Source organism: Sinocyclocheilus rhinocerous, unplaced genomic scaffold (genome assembly GCF_001515625.1).
Source record: "Sinocyclocheilus rhinocerous isolate Xijiao unplaced genomic scaffold, SAMN03320098_v1.1 scaffold2090, whole genome shotgun sequence".
Taxonomy (NCBI): Eukaryota; Metazoa; Chordata; class Actinopteri; order Cypriniformes; family Cyprinidae; genus Sinocyclocheilus; species Sinocyclocheilus rhinocerous.
This window is the reverse complement of record NW_015632025.1, coordinates 299,553-325,843: the sequence shown is the minus strand read 5'-3', so window position 1 is coordinate 325,843 and position 26,291 is coordinate 299,553. Positions and strand designations below refer to the sequence as shown.

The window sequence follows — 26,291 nt, the reverse complement described above, 5'->3', positions numbered from 1 at the left end:
TATATATATATATATATATATATATATATATATACTGTAAAAAAAAATAATTGTTTCAACTTAAAATAATGTGTTACCTTGCTGACTATATACATGTATATTTAAAAAAGAAAAAAAAAAAAAAAAATCCTAAAATTAAAGAAATGTTATACTGGGTAATATTTTTTATGTAATAGTTTTTATTGAAACAAAAATATTTATTTTATTTGTATGTTTTTGTTTTAATTATTACATTGTATCACACTGTCACCCCAAAAGGTATTTGGACACTTAGACCACACTGAAAAATGTATGAATATCACTGCTTTACATAACAAAACATTTATTTCAAAGATGACATTTTATATTTAACAAGAACAAATTCACATTTCTTGTTTTCATGCTCCTATTTTCATATTTTATTTACAGTATATAAACATAGCAATAACGAAAGCCAAAAACGAAGCCCCTCGGCCTCTCCATTGAACATTCCTGTTTTGTTGGAAATAAGTTGAAATCAAACATACCACACATAAAACGCCTGCATCATGTGTCTTTAACAAGAGATATGACCAAGGCTGTTAGATGCTTGTTTTGACTAACGCAGCCAGTGATACCAAACATCTGCTCTCTTTGCAGGAGAAATATTTATAAAGGCACAGACTGCAGAAAGAAAGGCCTACACAAATAAAATAAAAAAAAAGCGTCTTAATTCATGCTTGATTAGTTCCACATTCGGGGCTTGTGCACTCATGCAGACAACTCAAAGGAAGCTGACAGAAAACAAAAGATCAGCTTGGGACTCTGTTCTAATGCGAGAGTAAACGCTGTGAGGAATCATAGTTAGACAGGAATCCAGAGCTCACTCTTTCAGTGACACTGGCAGCACATTTGCAGAAGACCTGTCATATTACTGTCTAACTTGGTCTTGAGGTGGAACGACGTGAAATCAGGAAGCGTTTTGTTCAACAGCATTTTTGAGGTCATGTTCATGAATGCATCCGTTTGCTGCCAGAAACTTACAGTACACCAACATCAATGTTTACGTACTGAAAACACACCGTCCGGTTGTGATCAACTCCAGTCCTCAAGAGGGCGATAGAGTTACCTTCATATCACACAGTTTGTGCCGTTAAACTGGACACATCAGGTACCTAGATATTACTAACTTGCTCAACAAGATACTTTTGACCTTGGCCTGAAAGAGAAAGCCTTTAGACAGTTTACTCCCAGTATAGCGCTCCTTGCCGCATACTTGTTGTATTGCACTGTAAATACAGTGGGCAGTTCGAAGGCTGTGACGGTCGAAGCGAGCATTGTTAAATGGGACAGTCTAGCATACTTAGGATTGATCTTCACAACCTGTCTAAATATGTTCACTTTGGTCCATTAATGCACATTAAAAAGTATCAACTATATAAAGCATAGGCAGCGTTAAAGTAATGCATTACAATATTGCGTTACTCCCTAAAAAAGTAACTAATTGTGTTACTTAGTTACTTTTTATGGAAAGTATTGTGTTACGTTACTTTTTCTCATCTGGGAAGTGCATGCTTGTTTGTTTTTAATATAAAAAAAAGTTAAATTTTTTGACAAATGAAAAAGCCCTTTCACAGCAAAAGTGAAGTGAATGCGCCTCAGGCTGAAGGAAATGTAAATTCACGTCTGTACAGTAGAGGGCGCTGCTCACACAAACTGCATGAAGAATATGACGCAGGAGAAGAAAGTTCAACACTATTCAGCAATAACTAAAATGAAGAACATGTTATGTTTATCTAAAGTCATATTTGCTTAGTATGTTTGAATTGGATCGTTGAAAGTAAGGAGCAAAGACACTGTTTAATACAATGCGATTAAATACGTAAAGGATATTTGTTATTTAACAGTTTTAGTTATTGCAGGTTTGCGTCATATTCTGAGTTTGCATTTCATTTTATTAATTTTGAGGAATACTGGATCTGTTTTTGTGCAGGTGAGATGAGCAAATTCATGAAGTACAGTAAGATCATGTTTATACCTCTGCATTTACTCCTGATTTCTGTCACCATGGCAACACCAGAGCTGTCAGTCAATACATGGAAACAAAGTAACTGGCATTACTTATTTAAAAAAGTAACTCAGACATTTTCTTGTAAATTAAAAAGTAATGTGTGTTACTTTACTAGTTACTTGCAAAAAGTAATCTGATTACGTAATTCGTGTTACTTGTAGTGCGTTACCCCCAACACTGTATCTAAGTCACTGGATATTAAAGTGTTTGTTTTTGTAGCATTAGATATTCAATTAAGTTGAAACCTAATACTAACATTTAAAAGTGTAATTTGGCATTTTCTGTCAAAAAAATCCCCACGGCAAGTAATGAATCTTGGGATAGTCTGTCGCGAAGGATCCATCTGTTGAGTCCTTCATGGCCTGGGAAACAAAGGATGCGTTTTGAGGCTGCATTCGGGCCTAAATCTCTGCAGCAACACTTGACAGAAACCTTGAGAGGTTCATATTCAACCAATGCCAAGATATGCATTCATATTAGTGCTGTCAAACGATTAATCGCGATTAATCGCATCCAAAATAAAAGTGTTTGTTTATGTAATATATGTGTGTGAACTGTGTATATTTATTATGTATATATAAATACACACACATGCAATTTAAGAAAAATATGTTATGTTTATACATTTAAAATATTTATATATAATATCAATTATATTAATATAAATATATACATGGAAATATTTTCTAAATATATACTGTACCTGTATGTGTGTGTGTATTTATATGTACATAATATACACAGTATACACACATATATTATGTAAACAAAAACGTTTATTTTGGATGCGATTAATCGTTTGACAGCACTAATTCATATATTTATGTAGTAATGCTTACAGCCAGTGTTGTAGTACTCGAGTTCAGACAAGACCGAACTCAGACTCAAGTCCGAAACCTTATTTTCTGGAGGATTTGGACTCCTGGACTAGCCGTAGAAAATATGCTCTTGGCTCAGATTTTGTCCAGACTCGAGTACTTACACACAGTTAGTTAGCGTGAACAGCTGTTACGCATGAGCTTCTCTCAGGGTGTTTGGTTCGATTAAAACGAACTCCGGTGCGATTGTTAGTGCAGTTCGTTTGAGTAAGTGTGAACGCTGCGATCCGAACCCTGGTGTGCACAAGACTGCTAAAAACATGAGTCTCGGTCTGCTTCCAAACGAATCCTGGTGCGGTTTGAATGAAATATGAACGCAACATGGACCAAATACTTCTAAACGAACCAAAAACAGAATGTAATGACAAGATGTGATGCTATGCGACATGATTTGACGACGCAGAACAAGCGGTGTATCCAAAACAAAATGAGTAGAGGACAAACGTGGAGCAACGAGGAGGTAAAGTGCCTTTTATGAGCTCTTCGTGAGTTCGCATGTGGTAAAGATAAAATCATATGTACACTCAACAATGAGCACGCTTAGTCCAGCAGACGGCATTAGCTGTGTTCGACTTAAAGCAGCGCTGAGCAGAGCGATCGGTGAATGGGTGCTTTGATATCACACACCCGCAGTGCCGCTTTAAGTCGAACACACCTTTTGTTTGGTGTTGAGTTCTGTCACAAAATACACGTCATTCAACCCGACCAATGAGGTTGTGAATGTGTGACTATGCCTTTAGGTTCGCTGTCAGAAATGCCAGTGTGAACACTACGTGGACCAGGAACAAATGTATTGTTTTCTTTTTTTGATCCGGACCAAATGAACCAAGAGAACCGAACTAGTGTGATCGCACCCTTACTTTTATAGAAGATTTCGTAACGCACACTCAGTGTTGGGGAGTAACTAGATACATTGTAACTAGTTACAAAATAAATGTAACTGTAATCAGTTACAGTTACTGAGAAAAAAATTTGTAATTAAATTACAGTTACTTATGAAAATGTCAAAGATTACAAAGGAGGTTACATTTGATTTTTTTCACACACATAGAGATTTAATTGATTTCTTTCCCAAGTTGCTCTAAGTATGAGACGCCAATTTTTCAGGAGTTTAGTACACATGCTTATTCCATAACTGTTTTATTTCCTATTTGGGTTTATGTATATGCTTTATTTTTTTAAGATTAACTGCTTTTTCCAAAGCCATTGTTAGATTCCAGTGTTTCCTGTCATAGCTATGCAAAAGATTTGATTTCAAAAACAGAATTATATGTGTCCCTGGAGCCAAAAAGCAGTGTTAAGTCGCTGGGGTATATTTGTAGCAATAGCCAACAATACATTGTATGGGTCAAAATTATACATTTTTCTTTTATGCCAAAAATCATTAGGATATTAAGTAAAGATCATGTTCCATGAAGATATTTTGTAAATCTCAAAACTTAATGTAAATATATCAAAACTAAATTTTTGATTAGTAATATGCATTGCTAAGAACTTCATTTGGACAACTTTAAAGATGATTTTCTCAATATTTAGATTTTTTTGCACCCTCAGATTCCAGATTTTCAAATAGTTGTATCTCGGCCAGATATTGTCCTATCCTAACAAACCATACATCAATGGAGAGCTTATTTATTCAGCTTTCAGCTCAATCTAAAACTGACACTTATGACTGGTTTTGTGCTCCAGGGTCACATATCTATTAAACTAGTTCTTGTTATGGTTTCAAATCTGTATTCAACCTCAGAACGATCCCAAAGTAAGTCTGATTTTGTGGTAGCGGTGCTTTAAAATTAAATTATTATAATCTTAATCCAAGTGACGAAGGATTTTGAAAGCCTGACAGTAATCAGCGTTGATCACTATTGTGAAGTTAACCCAGCCTGCTTTACATGTTTCAGAATGATTCAAACAATTCATTATAAATGTAGAAAAGTAATCAAAAAGTATCAAATGTAATCAATTACTTTAATAAAGTAATAGAAATAGTTACACTACTTGTTACATTTCATGTAGGGTAGCTTGTAACCTAAGTAAGCTTCCCATCACTTTGTTCTGGTTCACAGCCGTTCGTTATTCACGACATGAAGTCTCTGCTGGAAGGCGAGCAGATGATCAACAGCAGGCAGATGCCGGCGCAGGAGCTCCGCAGGGCCGAGATGAGCGTCATGCACGAGGTGGAGCTCCGCTTCTTCCACAGCTGCCAGTCGCGCTCGGCCGAAGCCGTCAGCGAGGTCACCGAGTTCGCCAAGAGCATCCCAGGCTTCGTCAGCCTGGACCTCAATGACCAGGTGACGCTGCTGAAGTATGGCGTCATCGAAGTCCTCATCATCATGATAGCGCCGCTCATGAACAAAGACGGCACGCTCATCTCCTACGGCCAGATCTTCATGACCCGCGAGTTCCTCAAGAGCCTGCGCAAGCCCTTCTGCGAGATGATGGAGCCCAAGTTTGAGTTCTCCGTCAGGTTCAACGCGCTGGAGCTGGACGACAGCGACATGGCTCTGTTCCTGGCCGTCATCATCTTGAGCGGAGGTGGGTCTCGCTTCCAGAACAAACCTCCTCTTTAGCTTGCATCAGTCAGCCGATGCTAAGACTAACCTCAGGTCCGACCACAAGCTGTGACTCACCATATCATCTCCGCTCAGCTTAAACCAGACTCTTGTGATCTGAGCTGTCGCCAGCTTGCGTCATACCTCCGTTTTTTGGCTCGTTATCACTACAGTTGTTTAATTCACAGTTCTGCAGGAACCGGTGCAGTTATCGTTTAGTTTTATTGGTCAGAGATGCATTAAAATGCCAACTTTGAACTTTGTTGATGCAAACACATGATAAAATACTCTGTGTGAAAATTAACTTAAGACTCAGAACATCAGACAACAGGTGAATCTCAAAAACGTGCAAGAAAAGACTGGGCCATGAAGAAAATGAAGCCCTATTGATTTATTATTTTTTTATTTACAGTTTTTTTTCATCAGCTTACACACAGAATCTTCACTTGTGACACAGTTTCTGAAAGCTGACACTCAAACAGCAGAAGCACACACCAAATCTGCAAAACCATACACTAATTATCTGCCTTTGACTCAGTTTTCAATTTCATAAAACACTTTTTGCAAAACACAACACACAAATCTAACAGGAATTAATATTATGGCAAAGTTGTTTGCAAATGTTTGCTTTTGATATTTTGAAAGCAGTGCTTCATTTTGCGAGAGATGTAAGGAATTTTGCATTTTGTGTGCAGTACTTGGATTTGTGTGTAAAGTTTTGAAAAAAAAAAAAAGAGGCAAAGTTTTGAAAATGTAAGTGTGACATTATTTTTATTAATAATGATAATCTTTAAATTATAAACAACATTTGTAAAATTTAAAAAAAATAAACATAAATGTAAATATAAATTCCGTTAGCTTTTGGACTAAATTTAATTTATGGTAATTATTAAAAATAAAATCCTGGTGAATTATTTTTATGATTATCGTTTTTAAATAACAAAAATTGAGTGTTTTTTTACTGTTTTTAATGTGATGTTTTTATCACAATAATGAGAAAATGGGAAAGGGATGTTGGTTATCATCATTATTATTATTATTTTTTCATTTTCTTTTCTTTCCGTTTCTGTGCTGAAATATGACTGGAAACCCTGAAACTCTTCGTGAGATTCACCTGAACAAATCTATAGGAAAAGCTCCGTTTGCTCTGTAATAATTCCCAGTGAAATGAACAGCTGTCTCAAACCGTTTCTCGTCTGGTAGATCGACCGGGTCTGCTGAACGTCAAGCCCATCGAGGACCTGCAGGAGACGGTTCTTCATGCTCTGGAGCTGCAGCTGAAGACGAGCCATCCCGACTCCCTGCAGCTGTTCGCCAAAGTGCTGCAGAAGATGACGGACCTGCGGCAGCTGGTGACCGATCACGTGCAGCTGATCCAGCTGCTGAAGGAGACCGAGGTGGACTGGTGCTTGCACCCGCTGCTGCAGGAGATCATGAGGGACTTGTACTAGTCTGTGTCTGACAGATTCTGAGCTCGCTGTACTGCTCTGATCTAGTCCTGGTGTGTTTGCACTGAAAAACCTTCGTCAGCAGAGAAACTATCAGATTCCTCTCTGGCTGTCTGGTTAAAGAGGGCAGTACCACTGTGAAAACATTTCACCAGCTGATTTCAAACCGCACTTGTGTTTGTGCATTCATAGGCCTTACAGATAAAGCCATGGACATAAACGTGACACTCCTTATTTCATCTTTAAAAATGACATAAAAACAGAGGTGTGCAGAAGCCTGAGACCACACTGCAAGTTAGGGGGGTTTTTAAACCTGGAAATAAACATTTGAGTAAAAAAATAAATAAAGATAAGACAAAAATAAGGCAAGATTTTTCTAGGTAACTATGCAAATAAATTTAGATATAAAATTCACCATGTTGAACCCCTTTATAGAGACTTTTTTTTTTTTTTTTTGCTTCAAATGCTCTTTGGGGCATATTAAGTCGTGCAGCATTTTCAAATTATTTCTGATGAATATTTTATATATGTCATAATACAATATAATTTATAATATATATATACTGTACATATATACATATATATATATGCTAGTTTAACATGGCGATTGTCACTATTTTATATTTAAATTTATTTTATTAGAAGAGAATCCAAATGAATTAAAAGCAGGAACTCGTGGTCTCAGACTTGTGGGTGTTGTTTTACAATGTTATCAAAACGTTTCAGATAGCAATAAAGTTCACCTTTACAAAACCTCTAAGAGTGACTCATGCATGTCTCCAGCATTTGTTCATGTAGGGCTGCAATAAAACTAAACACACACAGCACTATCATCAGATGCACCGAAGAGCTGGTGTTTGTCTCAAACTATGCACAGAATATATGAATATGTAAGCGTGCGGTTCATTTTAACCTCTGATATTTGTCACAGGTGACAGGTTTTCTTGCTTGTACATGGAGCAAATACAACACTTTCTTAGATTATTTTCCAAACATCTGCTCTTTTTGCCTCAAATTCTGAACTTTAAATGTGTTGTCTTTTACATATATGAACATTTTTAAAAAATCTGCAAGGGCTTTTTGTTTTGCTTTATTTTTCTCAGTCAGGAATTAAATTTTTCAAATCATTCTAAAGCCTTCATTTTTTTACTTTAATTCACGAGATGTATGTAAACAAGAAAAAAAAACAAGATTTTAAAAGGGAGCGTTTTTCATAAATTTTAAATGACATGTAAGCCGTTAAATGTCAAATGTATTTGAATATGTAAATAAATATTTTCAAACTATGTTAACTTCTGGATTAACTGTGTAGTTTTTACACATATTTTGATTGACATGCGATACACTCAGTCATCACACACCTTTTTCTGTGTCCGCCTGTGTGTGTGTGTGTGTGTGTGTGTGAGTGAGTGTGTGTGTGAGTGTGTGTGTGTGTGTGTGAGTGAGTGAGTGAGCGTGCGTGTGAGCGTGTGTGTGAGTGAGTGAGTGTGTGAGCGAACGAGTGTGACTGAGTGAGTGAGTGAGTGAGTGTGTGAGTGAGTGAGTGAGTGAGCGTGCGTGTGAGCGTGTGTGTGAGTGAGTGAGTGTGTGAGCGAACGAGTGTGACTGAGTGAGTGAGTGAGTGAGTGTGTGAGTGAGTGAGTGAGTGAGCGTGCGTGTGAGCGTGTGTGTGAGTGAGTGAGTGTGTGAGCGAACGAGTGTGACTGAGTGAGTGAGTGAGTGAGTGTGTGAGTGAGTGAGTGAGTGAGCGTGCGTGTGAGCGTGTGTGTGAGTGAGTGAGTGTGTGAGCGAACGAGTGTGACTGAGTGAGTGAGTGAGTGAGTGTGTGAGTGAGTGAGTGAGTGAGCGTGCGTGTGAGCGTGTGTGTGAGTGAGTGAGTGTGTGAGCGAACGAGTGTGACTGAGTGAGTGAGTGAGTGAGTGTGTGAGTGAGTGAGTGAGTGAGCGTGCGTGTGAGCGTGTGTGTGAGTGAGTGAGTGTGTGAGCGAACGAGTGTGACTGAGTGAGTGAGTGAGTGAGTGTGTGAGTGAGTGAGTGAGTGAGCGTGCGTGTGAGCGTGTGTGTGAGTGAGTGAGTGTGTGAGCGAACGAGTGTGACTGAGTGAGTGAGTGAGTGAGTGTGTGAGTGAGTGAGTGAGTGAGCGTGCGTGTGAGCGTGTGTGTGAGTGAGTGAGTGTGTGAGCGAACGAGTGTGACTGAGTGAGTGAGTGAGTGAGTGTGTGAGTGAGTGAGTGAGTGAGCGTGCGTGTGAGCGTGTGTGTGAGTGAGTGAGTGTGTGAGCGAACGAGTGTGACTGAGTGAGTGAGTGAGTGAGTGTGTGAGTGAGTGAGTGAGTGAGCGTGCGTGTGAGCGTGTGTGTGAGTGAGTGAGTGTGTGAGCGAACGAGTGTGACTGAGTGAGTGAGTGAGTGAGTGTGTGAGTGAGTGAGTGAGTGAGCGTGCGTGTGAGCGTGTGTGTGAGTGAGTGAGTGTGTGAGCGAACGAGTGTGACTGAGTGAGTGAGTGAGTGAGTGTGTGAGTGAGTGAGTGAGTGAGCGTGCGTGTGAGCGTGTGTGTGAGTGAGTGAGTGTGTGAGCGAACGAGTGTGACTGAGTGAGTGAGTGAGTGAGTGTGTGAGTGAGTGAGTGAGTGAGCGTGCGTGTGAGCGTGTGTGTGAGTGAGTGAGTGTGTGAGCGAACGAGTGTGACTGAGTGAGTGAGTGAGTGAGTGTGTGAGTGAGTGAGTGAGTGAGCGTGCGTGTGAGCGTGTGTGTGAGTGAGTGAGTGTGTGAGCGAACGAGTGTGACTGAGTGAGTGAGTGAGTGAGTGTGTGAGTGAGTGAGTGAGTGAGCGTGCGTGTGAGCGTGTGTGTGAGTGAGTGAGTGTGTGAGCGAACGAGTGTGACTGAGTGAGTGAGTGAGTGAGTGTGTGAGTGAGTGAGTGAGTGAGCGTGCGTGTGAGCGTGTGTGTGAGTGAGTGAGTGTGTGAGCGAACGAGTGTGACTGAGTGAGTGAGTGAGTGAGTGTGTGAGTGAGTGAGTGAGTGAGCGTGCGTGTGAGCGTGTGTGTGAGTGAGTGAGTGTGTGAGCGAACGAGTGTGACTGAGTGAGTGAGTGAGTGAGTGTGTGAGTGAGTGAGTGAGTGAGCGTGCGTGTGAGCGTGTGTGTGTGTGTGTGTGAGTGAGTGAGTGTGTGAGCGAGCGTGCGTGTGAGCGAGCGAGTGTGACTGAGTGAGTGAGTGAGTGAGTGTGTGAGTGAGTGAGCGTGTGTGTGAGCGTGCGTGTGAGTGTGTGTGTGTGTGTGTGTGTGTGTGTGTGTGTGTGTGTGTGTGTGTGAGTGAGTGAGTGAGTGTGTGTGTGTGTGAGTGAGTGAGTGTGCGTGTGAGCGTGTGTGTGAGTGAGTGAGTGTGTGTGTGTGTGAGTGAGTGAGTGTGTGTGTGTGTGTGAGTGAGTGTGTGAGCGAGCGAGCGTGCGAGCGAGTGAGTGTGTGTGTGAGCGTGCGTGTGAGCGTGTGTGTGTGCATGTGTGAGCGAGCAAGTGTGAGTGAGTGAGTGAGTGTCAGCATGCGTGTTGAGTGAGTGAGTGAGTGAGTCTGTGAGCGAGCGTGCATGTGTGAGCGAGCGAGTGTGAGTGAGTCAGTGTGTGAGCGAGCGAGTGTGAGTGAGTGAGTGAGTGAGTGAGTGTGTGAGCGAGCGTGCGTGTGTGAGCGAGCGAGTGTGAGTGAGTGAGTGAGTGAGTGAGTGTGTGAGCGAGCGTGCGTGTGTGAGCAAGCGAGTGTGAGTGAGTGAGTGAGTGTGTGAGCGAGCGAGTGTGAGTGAGTGAGCGAGTGAGTGAGTGTGTGTGTGTGTGTGCGAGCGTGCGTGTGTGAGCGAGCGAGTGTGAGTGAGTGAGTGAGTGAGTGTGTGAGCGAGCGAGTGTGAGTGAGTGAGTGAGTGAGTGACTGAGTGAGTGAGTGAGTGAGTGACTGAGTGAGTGAGTGAGTGAGTGACTGAGTGAGTGAGTGAGTGAGTGACTGAGTGAGTGAGTGAGTGAGTGACTGAGTGAGTGAGTGAGTGAGTGACTGAGTGAGTGAGTGAGTGAGTGACTGAGTGAGTGAGTGAGTGAGTGACTGAGTGAGTGAGTGAGTGAGTGACTGAGTGAGTGAGTGAGTGAGTGACTGAGTGAGTGAGTGAGTGAGTGACTGAGTGAGTGAGTGAGTGAGTGACTGAGTGAGTGAGTGAGTGAGTGACTGAGTGAGTGAGTGAGTGAGTGACTGAGTGAGTGAGTGAGTGAGTGACTGAGTGAGTGAGTGAGTGAGTGACTGAGTGAGTGAGTGAGTGAGTGACTGAGTGAGTGAGTGAGTGAGTGACTGAGTGAGTGAGTGAGTGAGTGACTGAGTGAGTGAGTGAGTGAGTGACTGAGTGAGTGAGTGAGTGAGTGACTGAGTGAGTGAGTGAGTGAGTGACTGAGTGAGTGAGTGAGTGAGTGACTGAGTGAGTGAGTGAGTGAGTGACTGAGTGAGTGAGTGAGTGAGTGACTGAGTGAGTGAGTGAGTGAGTGACTGAGTGAGTGAGTGAGTGAGTGACTGAGTGAGTGAGTGAGTGAGTGACTGAGTGAGTGAGTGAGTGAGTGACTGAGTGAGTGAGTGAGTGAGTGACTGAGTGAGTGAGTGAGTGAGTGACTGAGTGAGTGAGTGAGTGAGTGACTGAGTGAGTGAGTGAGTGAGTGACTGAGTGAGTGAGTGAGTGAGTGACTGAGTGAGTGAGTGAGTGAGTGACTGAGTGAGTGAGTGAGTGAGTGACTGAGTGAGTGAGTGAGTGAGTGACTGAGTGAGTGAGTGAGTGAGTGACTGAGTGAGTGAGTGAGTGAGTGACTGAGTGAGTGAGTGAGTGAGTGACTGAGTGAGTGAGTGAGTGAGTGACTGAGTGAGTGAGTGAGTGAGTGACTGAGTGAGTGAGTGAGTGAGTGACTGAGTGAGTGAGTGAGTGAGTGATTGTGTGAGTGAGTGTGTGTGAGTGAGTGAGTGAGTGACTGAGTGAGTGTGTGTGAGCGTGTGTGTGTTAATTAATGTCTTCCTATTGAGGTCTTGAGCAGGCGAGGTGCGTGCAGCTCCATAACAAGCAAAGCTACTTTGAATCATTTCATCATGCTTTCATTGTGTGTGTGTCGGAACACACCCTGTTGTGATTGCAAAATCTGAACTTCACTGCACCCTGCTGTAGATGCATGTCTCCTTTGACAAAATATCATTTTGCAGCTGGACGGGAGAGGAATATTTCTTCCTGATAGAGCCAGGTTTTAGTTAGAGCTCAGTGATAAATGAAGGAGATGTTTGAAGCTGTTCTGGGCTCGTGGAAGGGGAAGTGGGAGACTGGCAGATGTGAGCTGTCATTAGTTTTTATGTGCCCATAACATCTTTCACAATCTTCTTTGGGTCGAGAACATTTTAGAACAAAACCAGCAAGTTTAATACAACTGACTCTGTTTCGAAGTATAAACTAATGCAACATTCTGCGAACCAAATTTGTTCAGCTATACACTAAAAATATGGATTTTATTGCTTGAATCATTTATTTTTTAAAGGGTAAGTTATTGCACAAAATTGTTTTGCCTACAGTTTTTTTTTTTGTTTCAGGTACACATGACATTACAAATAATTTTTTAGATGTAAGCAGTAACACTTTACAAGAAGATCCCATTAATTACCATTAATGCATTAACTAACTAACAATAAGCAATACATTTGTTTCAGTATTTTTTCATTTTTGTGAACATTAGTTACTAAAAATACAATTGTTCATTGCCGTTGATGTCAGCTCAGGTCCAATAAATAATATAAACAGCTACAACTTTTGATTTTAATAATGCATTAGTAAATGTTGAAATTAACGTTAACTTCAATAACTTTAGAAGTACTTTAATGTTTAGTTCATAACTATATGTAGTTAACTAATGTTGGCAAATAGAACTTTATTATGAAGAGTTACCAAGTAAACTCTAACCAAGTACAGAAATAAATACATCTAGATCAGATTAATATAAGCATTTCCATGATAAACACCATCATTTAACAGAACTCTAAACACAACTATATTCCATGTTTAGTGCCAAGAACAAGTATTTTTGGTCTTTGTAAACTCCATTCAGGCTAGCTAAACAAACTAACAAACAAAACTACGTCATTTCAGCGTTCTGGGAAAGCTTCTGCATAGTTGTGCCTCAGTGCTATTTTATAAACTGCTGTCCTCCTGAGACCGAGATGAAGCGGCTCCGTTCCGGAGAGCGGCCTGCTGTCTGTTTTGATGATGATGATGATGATTAAATAAATGTGTGTTTGTGCTGTGTCAGCATATCCTTTACTTTGTTACTATTAATCCTCTTCCTGCCAAGACACTTCACAAACAATGCCAAGTCATTTCAGAAAATACATTTTGCTGCTTTAAAAATCTTTGAAGGAATGCAGGCAGAGATAGCGGCCCTGTGTTTGTGGAGTGTTTAATGTGGGAAGAGAGGACTTCCAGCCGAGTGAAGGAATGCAGAAGCAGTAGCAATGCACTAACAACGCTCCGCGAGAAACGCTCTCACAGAGACACAGTTGAGCTCTTCATGTCGTCACATGAAGGTTTCTGCTTTGTTTTCTGAAAGCAATGTCAAAACCGGCATCATTACAGTATTAAAGCATTCCCGGCTGACAACTACAACAAATCAACTTTGCTCGGTTGGAACAGCAGCTACGCTAATTATGTCTCTATTTGTTTCTCTGTTTCTGCTGGGATTGGCATCCCGTGGTAACTAGGATTTACACAAGCTTCAGTCTGGATCCAGAACACCTGAGAAGAGATGATGCCAACCCCTCAGAGGACCTCAGATGATGCCAACCCTGAAACAACATACAGAACTACCACATTTTGCTATAAGTTTGATTGCATCATATAATAATTGCTGTTAATAGTGTTCATCGTCCGTTTTATTACGTCTTAAATTGATTTTTCCATACATTTCTGTCATATGTACATTAACTGACAGTCACCACTGATAAGCTACCACTAAATATTGTAGAAACTTAATTTGCTGTAAAGTTGCTTTGCAATGATTTGTATCATGAAAAGCGCTGTACAAATAAACTTGAATTGAATTGAATTGAATTGAACTATACATTCTAAGAACGCTTTGCCAACGTTCAAATTAAGTTATGAAAACGTTTCTGAACCTTCTCTGAATTTTCAAAACTTCCAGTTTTTTAAATGTTTTATTGAGTTCCATTTGATCCATTTGCAAACATTACGAGAATGTTACTTTTGAATGTTTTCTAAAAATTCTGAAACAAGTAGTAACATTTTAAAAAATGTAGTCGAACATATCAAATATGTTTCAGCAAATATAAATAACTTTTTTTGAGCTAACATTTTGAGAACATTATTAAAGACCAGATAACCTTGAATGAATGTTTTATTAAGGTACTGCAGGAGGTTTATGAGTTTAATGAAAAGTTAATAATTAATGAAACAATAAAAAGTTAAATTAAAACAAATTTTAAAATGAATAAGAATAAAACACTTACTGAAAAAATGAAATATTGTATTTGTTTACCTGCATATGAACATGCAACTGAGACACTTCATTATTAAATATATATATATATATATATATAAATCTCAGGGGTACTTCAAATGAAAATATATTAGCAGAAAGAGGATCAGATGACAACAAAGTTGGTGAATGTGTGCATTTTAATGTGTTTGAAAGAAACACCTTCCAAAGTGATACACGATTAAGAAACCGACTGATTGATAATTCAAATAAAAATGAATGTGTTCATCAGTAGTTGATTTAATCTTGAAACACTTCTTAAACCTGAAATTATTTTTGTATAAGTATGTATTTTTATATATGTAACAGATCGGCCAGGCTCCACCACCACCCAATCACAACGATCCCTCTCACCTGAGTTCTGAGCACCAGCACCCGTCACTAATCAAGCACCTCATTAACCAGCCTGCATAAAAGCACACACCTCAGACACCCTCACTGTCCGGTCTCGTATACACGTAGAGGACTCAATGACTTTGCTACTACTTCCATTTGAATACTTCCTGCATTACTTACCTCTGTTCCTCCTAGCGTCTCCAAGTGTCTCCTGTTCCTCCTTGTTCACGGATCGCTGAGGTGTGTGCTCCTCCTGCCTACACACCAGCTCCTGTAAAGCCAAAGACTCGGATTCCCCCACTCATCATATCCTTCAAACTATTAATTCACCATCACATCCTCTGGACCCTACCCCAGCACTCTCTGTGACCAAATAAACCTGTTTTATATATATACTAACCTGTTGTGTCAGACTTCTTCCGTTACAATATAAGCGGTAGGCTGTTTTAGAAAGGAACATTTGAAAGATGAAAAAGAGGGGAAATGACTGCTATTGTGTAAGTAATGTGTAATAATGTAATCCCTAAGAAGGTAACTGCAGTCTGATTACGAGTATTTTAAAATGTAATTTAATCTAATTACGAGTACTTGATTTTTGGAATCTGATTACATAATCCAGATCCCATGTAATCAGTTATGACCAGCTCTGAGGCTAAAACACTTTAGCAGAAATCCTATCTTAACACGAGCACTAGCCGTAGCTTCCTCTTATCTCAGTATTTCTGATTCGCACCACAACACTTACACAGTTCATGAACACAGAAAACACATTCTTGCTAAAACCAACCAAATCAAGCAGGGAAAGTATGTTTAAGAGCAGTTAGAGTTAGACAAATGTGTCCCTTGATGTTACCAAAACAGACTGACTTACATGTCCTTTCTGGCGAAGGCTTTGTGAGTCTATAATTAGTCTGTGAGGCCGTCACTGAGCACCTGGGCCTTCAGCAGAAGATGGTGAGAGGATCTTCTAAAGCATGCGTCTGCTCTCCACACGTCCAGCGCTCAGAAACACACGGCTCTGTCTCTCACAGGTCTCTCATTCTCTCAGAGAAGCCTGTCAAGCTCTTGTGTCAGTGCTGCAGTCCTGTGTGAGGTGTGTGCGCCAGAACACGCATGACAGCACTGAGGGTGAATCCCCCGAAACACACACACGCTTCATTCTGTCTGCCACACACACCACAGTCAAGAGTGATTGATCAGTAAGATTTCTTCTGCTCACCGAGACTGCATTTATTTGATCCAAAATACAGTAAAAATTGTGAAATATTATTATAATGTAAAACAGCTGTTTTCTCTGTGAATATCTGTTAAACTGTAATGTATTTCTGTGATGCGCAGCTGTATTTTCAGCATCATTACTGCAGTCTTCAGTGTCACATGATCTTCAGAAATCATTATAATATGCTGATTTGCTGCTCAATAAACATTTCTGATTATTATCAATGTTGAAAACAGCTGAGTATAATTTTTTCAGGTTTCTCTGATAAATAAAAAGTTCAGAAAACAGCATTTATCTGAAATAGAAATCAATAAATGCTGTTCTTTTTAACTTTTTATTCATCAAAGAATCCTGAAAAAAATTCTACTCAGCTGTTTTCAACATAATAATAATAATAATAAATGTTTGTTGAGCAGCAGATCAGCATATTATTATGATTTCTGAAGATCATGTGACACTGAAGACTGGAGTAATGATGCTGAAAATACAGCTGCGCATCACAGAAATACATTACAGTTTAACACATATTCACATAGAAAACAGTTCTTTTAAATAGCACAAATATTTCACAATTTTGCTGTATTTTGGATCAAATAAATGCAGGCTTGGAGAGACTTCTTAAAAAAAAAAACATTGACAGATGACAAAAAAGCTTACTGTGGAGATATCATGGCATCAGATAGCAATACCATTTTACTTTAATATACCATGAACGGAATGATTGCTGTTCATAAACCATTGTTACTCAAAGATACTCAGAATACTACGGAACTGCGTAATTCTAGGCTAGTTTTGGTATATTCTTGAGTTGAGTGGCGCTAACGATACGTAATACATATATTTATCAAATACATACATACATACATTTAAATACATATATTTATATATGGATAAGGCTGTCTGTTAAATACCTTACTTTTAGATATAATGTATGAATACGTATATTCAACAGTAAACTCGTTTCTCACAACACCGGTTTATTTAGGAAATATTGCTCTCTACTGACCCTTAAAACAAATTACAACTACTATAATTTGAATAAACGTGTGGACATAAATTCGTAGCATTTATCTGTGTGTTTATGATAAGTATCGCTTTTTAATTTGATTGTTTGGTATTATTTACATTCCTACTGAATGTTCGAGTTTTAAGCAGAAGACGGAACTCTCGATGATGTTTCAGAAGCGCCTCGGACGAGGTTTGCTGCGACACCGCGGCGCACGTGTTCCTGCAGGAGTCAGCGCCAGAAGCTCGAAACAGAAGCAGACATTATGGAAATTAATACTTTTATTTAGCAAGGATGCTTTAAATTGATCAAAAGTGATGACAAAGACATTTATAATGCTACAAAAGACTTCTATTTCAAATAAATGCTGTTCTTCTAAACTTTCTATTCATCAAAGAAACCTGAAAAAAATTCTACTCAGCTGTTTTCAACATCATAATAATATTATATGTTTGTTGAGCAGCAAATCAGCATATTAGAATGATTTCTGAAGATCATGTGACACTGAAGACTGGAGTAATGATGCTGAAAATACAGTTGCGCATCACAGAAATACATTCGAGTTTAACAGATATTCACATAGAAAACAGTTATTTTAAATAGTAAATATATTTCACAATATTACTGCGTTTGCTGTACTTTGGATCAAATAAATGCAGGCTTGGTGAGCAGAAGAGACTGTTCAGAAGCGTGTGACTGGTGGTGTGTGCAGATGCTTAACGATCAGTGGTGTTGATTTAACTCCAGACTCCAGAAGCGCCTCAGCTGGGCGTGTGCGGCTCTTCTGATGCATGGCATGTGTTAGACACACGCACGAAACCAGTGGAGGTTGACATCCAGAGCCAGAAGTCTGGGGCCAAAAGCTCTGGTGACCAGTCGATGGATGATGTGTCCTTGAGCCCTGAACATGATGCTGAAAGTAGTTTGGAAAAACGTTTTGTCAGGAAAAAGAGGCTTTAATGCAAATACTTGTGGTGTCACTTACACGTGTGTCCATATGTTGCTCCCATTAGAGCGCTGTTTCTTGCTAATGCTTAAAGTTGTGTTAAAACCACCAAGTCAAGTGATTTGAAATCTAAATTCTGAACATTTTCTATTGTATCAGTATTTTTCTGATCCCCTTATACACCAGTCATTTTTCTCTCCGCCCTGTCAAGCACAGCTTGACTGCATGTTAATCGTGTATTAAAGACTGCAAGTTCCCCCACTGTATGTTTTTATTGTGAATATATACATTGTGTAGTGATCTCAAGATCTTCATTGGCTAGAAATGGCTCTTTGAGATTACAGTCTCTGTGAAATGACTTAAAAATCCTAATCCAAAACTATCCCGTATCATTATTAACAACTGGAAAAGTAATGGAAATACGCTGGTCACAAAGTGTTTGGAAAGTGCCTGCATGCACATGTTTCTGAATTAGACAAATGCTTATAGAAGAGCTTGTTCTTCAGCTGTCTTAGAAGACACTCCTGTATTAAACAAAAGGTTTTTAATGAGCGTAACTCTCAGTAATTTGCTCTGTCCTACGTCGGGCGCAGCGGGGCAGAATAAACCCTTTCAGCATGAGTTATGAAGAAGTGAGTGACTCTCCAGCTCTAACCTGAAGGATCAAGCTCTCTGTGTGACGGATTACATCAGAAATCCCTTCTGTCGACATGGCTATTACTGCACAAACAGCCCTCCATCACTGTGGTTTGTGTCTGTCCGGGTTACAGCTGGATATACAGTAGTTGAGTGATTTCACTGGCCTGAGCCAATCCAAACAACACAGCTGAAGCTTCTGTTAACTCAGCCTCCCTCAACAACAGCTTACCGAAACTACCGCTCCCTCTCATCAATACAATCCTATCCCATCATTCTCCAGTAAAGCACACCCTTGAGTCGAATCAGAGAGTCGGAGCCAGTGGGATGTTTTGTAACTTTTTCTAACGCTAAAAGTTACATTTTCTAAAAAGTCACCCTTTTATAAATTTTCTAGCCCTAACCCTAATTTATAGACCTGGTTAAAGGAAACACGATATGTTAATATGTAAAATGAGTTGAAGTAGCAACAGATTGAAAATACAACTTCCAACAAATCTGCATTACAATCTTTTTATTTAAAAAACTGAAGTAGATTATGGAAATATCTTTTACTGTACCCTCTGATCACCCTGCAAGAAAGCAATGTTTTTCCTATATGACATATTTTTGTCCTGCTTTCCAGTGCAAATTTCTAAAGATTATTAAATCAAGATACACTTAAAAGCAGAAGGATATAAGATAAGAAAGTCAGTTAATTCATTCTTTATTCCCCGCTGGCAGATATTTGTTCTTGTAAACTCACCTGATTTTGTTCAGTTTCTCAGAAAACCAGTCAACATTTTTGCAGCAGCTACATGAGTTTAAGACTTTCTGCTCTGATTCAAGACCTTTTTAAGCCTTTAATTTGTGGAAGGGCTCATGAAGACTTTATAAGACCTGCAGAAACCCTGGGATAATTACAAGCAGCTAACTAACCCTAAACCCATAGTAAGTACATTTGGTTAATTGATATTACTTAAGTATGTGTTTGTGTAACAAGGACCCTAAAATAAAGTGTGACTTTATGCATAATGCATCATAAAAGCAGTAATAATACATTAAATATGTCTTGTAATGAACCTTATAATGCATTGTACAATCTCATGAATAATTGTAACCACATTATAACACTTATCATACCTTGTGTAATTTATTCTGAGATCGCCATAAAAATAGTATTGATGCTAGCATGGCGTTAAAAAGTGAATAAATGAATAAATTATAACACTTGTCAATTCATTGTTACTGTCACACTTCACTTGGAGCACGGAACGAGGAGACACGGAGATAGCTTCAAACCACAGTCTTTTAATAATCCAAACACAAGGGGTACATAGGAGACACAGGAACACATGGCATGACGTTCAGAACCGACAAACACTGACTGAAAGGACTAAGGCTTTTAAACACAGGATAATTGGGGGAAGAACTAGACACACCTGGAATCAAATTAACACAATCAACGGGAGACAGAAACTGGGTCACAGGGAGCAAAAACACACACAGACAGGTCCATAACCCTGACAGCTACACTATGCATATTAAATTTGGTTATAATTATTTAGGACAAGATATAACATTTTACAGTGCTCATTATGAATAATTATAATGCATTATAGCCTTCAATAACTCTTTATTATGCATTAAGTAAAGTGTTACCAAATTACTTCAAAAGAAGCCCAAGAATAACAGTCTTTGCATGAAGCAGTGCACCGACTGAAACAGAGCTGAGTGACCGCAGGAGAAAACTCTAACACTTACGGAAGAATAGTTGTGCCATGTTTTCAGTTTAAACAGACTCGCATCTAATCTCAGGTTTCTTGTCTGGTTTGTAATGGTATAGAATCAGCAGTTCTCAGGAGCGCTGTTGTTTATGGCGTGTCCTGCTGAAACCTGTAGGCCTGACCCTGCTTTAGTCCAGTGTCAGTAACGCTGGAGGAGGACTGCTGAATTACTCAGGGCTTGTGAACTCCAGGAGTCTCGCAGCTAGAGCGTTTGTTCCAGTGCTGATCCGGTCATTCTCTCTTTTCTAGTGCTCTACCGGAAAGGACCGCTGTTTTATCATGCAAGGTTTGTTCTGAATCAGTCACGTGCTGGAAATGTTTGCTAGTTAATCACTGCTTTGATGTTGCATCCAGAAATCTGCAAAAAAACTGTTTTCTGTTTAATGACCCATGTATGTGACCCTGGAGCACAAAACCAGCCATAAAGGTCCATTTTTTTTGAAATTGAGATTTATGCATCATCTGAAAGCTGAATAAATAATATTTCCATTGATGTATGGTTTGTTAGGATAGGACAATATTTGGCTGAGATACAACTATTTGAAAATCTGGAATCTGAGGGTGCAAAAAAATCTAAATATTGAGAAAATCATCTTTAAAGTTGTTCAAATGAAGTTCTTAGCAATGCATATTACTAATCAAAAATTAAGTTTTGATATATTTACGGTAGGAAACTTACAAAATATCTTCATGGAACATGATCTTTACTTAATATCCTAATGATTTTTGGCATAAAAGAAAAATGTATAATTTTGGATAGCAATAGCCAATAATACACAATGTATTGTTGGCTATTGCTACAAATATACCCCAACGACTTAACACTGCTTTTGTGCTCCAGGGACACAGATGTAAAGCAAAACGTCTGAAAAGTTTTACAAAAGTGGCATTTGAGTTCGTAAGAGTACAGATTGACAGGCACGTTTAGGCATGATTCGTTCACCTTGACACAAGAAGTGTAAGAAATTGAGGAATGTCAGATTAGGAGGGTCTTGAGCGTCTCAGTTGTTCTTGCTGTCCTCGTCCTCACTCGGACCCTCGCCTGAGTTTCTGCGTAGAGTGATCTGTGAGTGTTCTGTATATTTCACAGAGTCAATTATCTCGTCTTCAATTAGTACAAAATGCTGCTGCCAGACTTCTGACTCGCACACAGACGAGAGAGAATCACCCCAGTCTTGGTTTCTTTACACTGGTGGCCTGTCAAATGTAGATTTGAATTGAAGGTTTTCTTGATGGTTTTTAAAGCGTTGCATGGCATTGCCCCAAAATATGAGTCAAAATACAAGAAACGTGAGATCTTCGAGTCAGATGATTCTTCATGTTCCTAAAACCAGATTAAAATCAAAAGATAATAGGGCTTTGTCAGGGATTATGCAAGCCTCTTCCAGTGCATATGAAGTCTTCCCCATCTGTGGATGCTTTTAAGTCTAGATTGAAATCGTACCTTTTTAGTAGAGCTTCTAGAATTGATTAGAGTGATGAGGTTTGAAATGTTAATGTTTAATTTGGTTTGTGTGACTGTGTGTAATGATGCTGGAACGGCACTTGTATTAAATGTGCTATAGAAATCACATTTGTGTTGTGTTGTAATAAGCTGAAAGTGTAAACTATGCAAATGTTTCTCTGACTTGATACCAGTGTGTCACTGCAACTCAACACCAAGTCTGTGTTTAAAACCTGTATTTACAAGCTGACTCGAGTAACCGATAAAGTTTGTGTTGTCTGTATGTGCTTTTTTGACTCTCAAAGTGACGGCAGCCATTGACTTGCATTTTATGAATCACCAAGCACCACGATTTCAGCTGAAAATCTTCTTTTCTGTACCACTGAAGAAAAAGGTCATCCACATCTTGAATGGGCTGAGGGTGAGTAAATGCACAGCAAATGTTCAGTGTTGGGTGAACGATTCTTTTAAAGGCATATATTAGTCTCTTTTGAAAGGGTTCTAGTGTATATACTTCACTTCTATATAGGGTATTTTATCAATATCTTTCCTGAAGAAAGATAACCATGTGTAGTGAGGAAAGCCAAAATATTAAATGTTATAGATTTTCTGAGTAATCCACTGTTTAGTAGAGGAGGGTCAAACTGCTCATTCTCACCTGAGATTCAGAGCCAGATTACAGGAGGATAGAAAGACTTCAGAAAGAGTGAAGCATCACAGGGTTATATTTACACAGAGATTGGCCGCTCTGTTAGTGAAATCTGCTGACTTTAGCAATCTGTGTTGCATTATGTGTCAATGGAGACCATTTAAAGCACTTCTCAAGTTTTTTCTCCAAAGTCTGCAGGCCTGAAGTGTTTAAGAAATCTTAGAGCACCTTCAGATTTTGTATTTTAACAAACTTTCCTTTTGGCATCTTCATTTTTAAGGCCCTGTATGGTTCAGTTACAGAGATAATTAAGCTGACACTTATTATATTTAAAGAACAATGTCTGAAGAATAAATAATGTTGAGAGTAGAAATGTTTTTTGAACATACTGTATATAATTGCATAGAACATACATGTCTGAGTGCTAAAATGTTCTTTTTCTGAAGTCTGTGTGCCTGTGACTCAAGAAGTGTTAAAGATACCTTAATATGATTTTAGATTCTGATTCTTAATAAAATTACATTTTAAGGCCCTGTATAATTCAGTCCCCGAGATATTGGGATCTCAATGCAGCTCCATGTCCAAATGATTGAATCCTGCCCATGCAATCTAGTTATGAGTGACACTGCAAATATGCAAATAATAACAGTAACCCAGGGTTTAGGAATGTGCAGTGCCACATGTCAGAGTATAAATAACCAGGATTATTCATTAATCCAAGTATGAGCAGTGTGAAACATACAATAAAATTACACAGGATCCCATTTACTCAGAGTTTAGAATGACCCCGTGATAATTATTTCAAGTGTGAGAGACCTTAAATATTTTAAAGTTTGAGCTACTGTCTGTGATTCTGACAAATATGCCCCCCAGTGGATATTACTTAATCTATGACTATGCTTCACATGTTATAACAAAAGAAAAATACATTCTAATACTTAATCCAGGTGAGGCAAATCTTGGTTTACTGATGTGAATATAATGTGTGATCAGCTGTGATTTGTTTCTAACATGTCATTATGATGCTGCATATTTGAACTCTTGGTAGCTTCAGAAAAAGTTAAAATGAACAAAATCCATTCTTCCAAATATCCCTGAAACTGATCCAAATTCTGAATCTTATGAATAGACAACTGAGAGCAAGTTAATGGCCTCAGCTTGACCACTTCAGTGCACGTTTAGCACTCAGACAGGTATGTTCAATGCAACTGTTTTGATAGAGGGAAACAAGCTACAATTCTACTTTCAACATTGTTTATTCTTCAGACATTGCTAGAAGTATCAGTTGAATGCAAAGTGACCCACATTTGGTTTTTGAGCACTGAAAATGTGAACGATTTACTCCTGGATCCATGTTGAGAGCCCTATATTGCGGAAATGGAACCATAAAGAGCCTTAAAAATAAAGATGCCAAAAGAAAAGTTTGTTAAAACCCAAAATCTAAAAAGGCATTAACATATCTTTGATACTTCTTGAGCTACAGGCCTGCAAACATTGGAGAAAAAACTTGAAAGTGCTTTTTCCCATTATTGAACATTCACTGGCACATAATGCAACACAGATTGCTAAAGTCAGCAGATTTCACTAACAGAGCTACCAATCTCTGTGTAAAAATAACCCTGTGATGCTGCACTCTTTCTGTAATCTGGCTCTGAATCTCAGGTGAAAATGAGCAGTTTGACCCTCCTCTACTAAACAGTGGATTACTATACATCACTATACATGTTTATCTTTCTTCAGGAAAAATACTGACAAAATGAAAGATTTGAGCTGGGGAAGTTTCTGAAATTTGAGGCGGAATGACCCTATAGTGTTTAATGAAGAAATGAGCATCACGTGTTGTAATATTGCATGATAGATGTTGATGTAGAGCGACACGGTCTTCATTCTGGGCAGAAGGTGAGATCCTGTCTGTGAACTGGTCTCGGCTCAGAGACACTTTCCCATCCAGCGAGCGCATGTGGTTTATGAAGGTCAGAGCGAAACCATAACAGCACGATCCAAACTCGCTCTCCTCAGCTAACCTGCCGGTGAACAAACATGATCACGTCTAGCCTCCCGACCAGTGGATAAAACACTCAACTCAGCACCATTAAAAGCTATATCTAGCCACTTTTGGCTTGGCCCATGTTTGGCCCACTTTGGATGGGATAAATGCAGAGCACTAATTCCGAGTATGGGTCACCATACTTGGCCACATGTCACGTCACGTCAACATGTGACTGTGTTGCATAGGACTGTAGCGCTGCTCCAGTCCCATGATTCCCTGAGCTCCTGTGTCCGCGCAGGGCAGAGCTGCATGCAGACACAGCGTTCCCAGCCGCGCTCGTCTCTCCGGACCCTGACAGGGTGTAGTTATAGACCAGACCTACAAACACAAGCACTGCTGAAATACAGCAAAACAACAGACGGTACAGTAATTACAGGTGACAGCCCTACATGAATCTCTGTGTCATGCCATTCCCTGCAGAATAAATACATAACATGATAGAATAGTGTTAGAGCAATAATATATGTGAGCCTGCAGCACAAAAGCAGTCATAAGTCGCTGGGGTATATTTGTAGCAATAGCCAACAATACACTGTATTTTTCTTTTATGCCAAAAATCATTAGGATATTAAGTAAATTGAGTTACAGGCCTGCAAACTTTGGAGAAAAAACTTGAAAAGTGCTGTTTCCCCATATTTGATTGGTCACCATTGGCGTATAATGTAACTAAGATTGCTAAAGTCAGCAGATTTCACTAACAGAGCTACCAATCTCTGTGTAAAAATAACCCTGTGATGCTGCACTCTTTCTGTAATCTGGCTCTGAATCTCAGGTGAAAATGAGCAGTTTGACCCTCCTCTACTAAACAGTGGATTACTATACATCACTATACATGTTTATCTTTCTTCAGGAAAAATACTGACAAAATGAAAGATTTGAGCTGGGGAAGTTTCTGAAATTTGAGGCGGAATGACCCTATAGTGTTTAATGAAGAAATGAGCATCACGTGTTGTAATATTGCATGATAGATGTTGATGTAGAGCGACACGGTCTTCATTCTGGGCAGAAGGTGAGATCCTGTCTGTGAACTGGTCTCGGCTCAGAGACACTTTCCCATCCAGCGAGCGCATGTGGTTTATGAAGGTCAGAGCGAAACCATAACAGCACGATCCAAACTCGCTCTCCTCAGCTAACCTGCCGGTGAACAAACATGATCACGTCTAGCCTCCCGACCAGTGGATAAAACACTCAACTCAGCACCATTAAAAGCTATATCTAGCCACTTTTGGCTTGGCCCATGTTTGGCCCACTTTGGATGGGATAAATGCAGAGCACTAATTCCGAGTATGGGTCACCATACTTGGCCACATGTCACGTCACGTCAACATGTGACTGTGTTGCATAGGACTGTAGCGCTGCTCCAGTCCCATGATTCCCTGAGCTCCTGTGTCCGCGCAGGGCAGAGCTGCATGCAGACACAGCGTTCCCAGCCGCGCTCGTCTCTCCGGACCCTGACAGGGTGTAGTTATAGACCAGACCTACAAACACAAGCACTGCTGAAATACAGCAAAACAACAGACGGTACAGTAATTACAGGTGACAGCCCTACATGAATCTCTGTGTCATGCCATTCCCTGCAGAATAAATACATAACATGATAGAATAGTGTTAGAGCAATAATATATGTGAGCCTGCAGCACAAAAGCAGTCATAAGTCGCTGGGGTATATTTGTAGCAATAGCCAAAAATACATTGTATGGGTCAAAATTATAGATGTTTCTTTTATGCCAAAAATCATTAGGATATTAAGTAAAGATCATGTTCCATGAAGATATTTTGTAAATTTCCTAC

The 26,291-nt window shown here is 39.5% G+C and overlaps 1 protein-coding gene and 1 pseudogene across 1 annotated transcript in view; one reads left to right on the top strand and one right to left on the bottom strand.

Annotated features, from left to right (window-relative positions):
- Positions 1-7,208, top strand: part of LOC107742034 (peroxisome proliferator-activated receptor gamma-like) — a 33,779-nt gene extending 26,571 nt beyond the window's left edge. The window contains exons 6-7 of the mRNA XM_016554884.1: positions 4,974-5,442; positions 6,663-7,208. Coding sequence (XP_016410370.1) covers positions 4,974-5,442; positions 6,663-6,910 — 717 coding nt within the window. The 3' untranslated portion in view covers positions 6,911-7,208. The remainder of the gene's footprint in view (positions 1-4,973; positions 5,443-6,662) is intronic.
- Positions 7,209-24,656: 17,448 nt separating this feature from the next.
- On the bottom strand, positions 24,657-26,091 carry LOC107742039 (MKRN2 opposite strand protein-like; annotated as a pseudogene).
- Between the last annotated feature and the right edge of the window lie 200 nt (positions 26,092-26,291).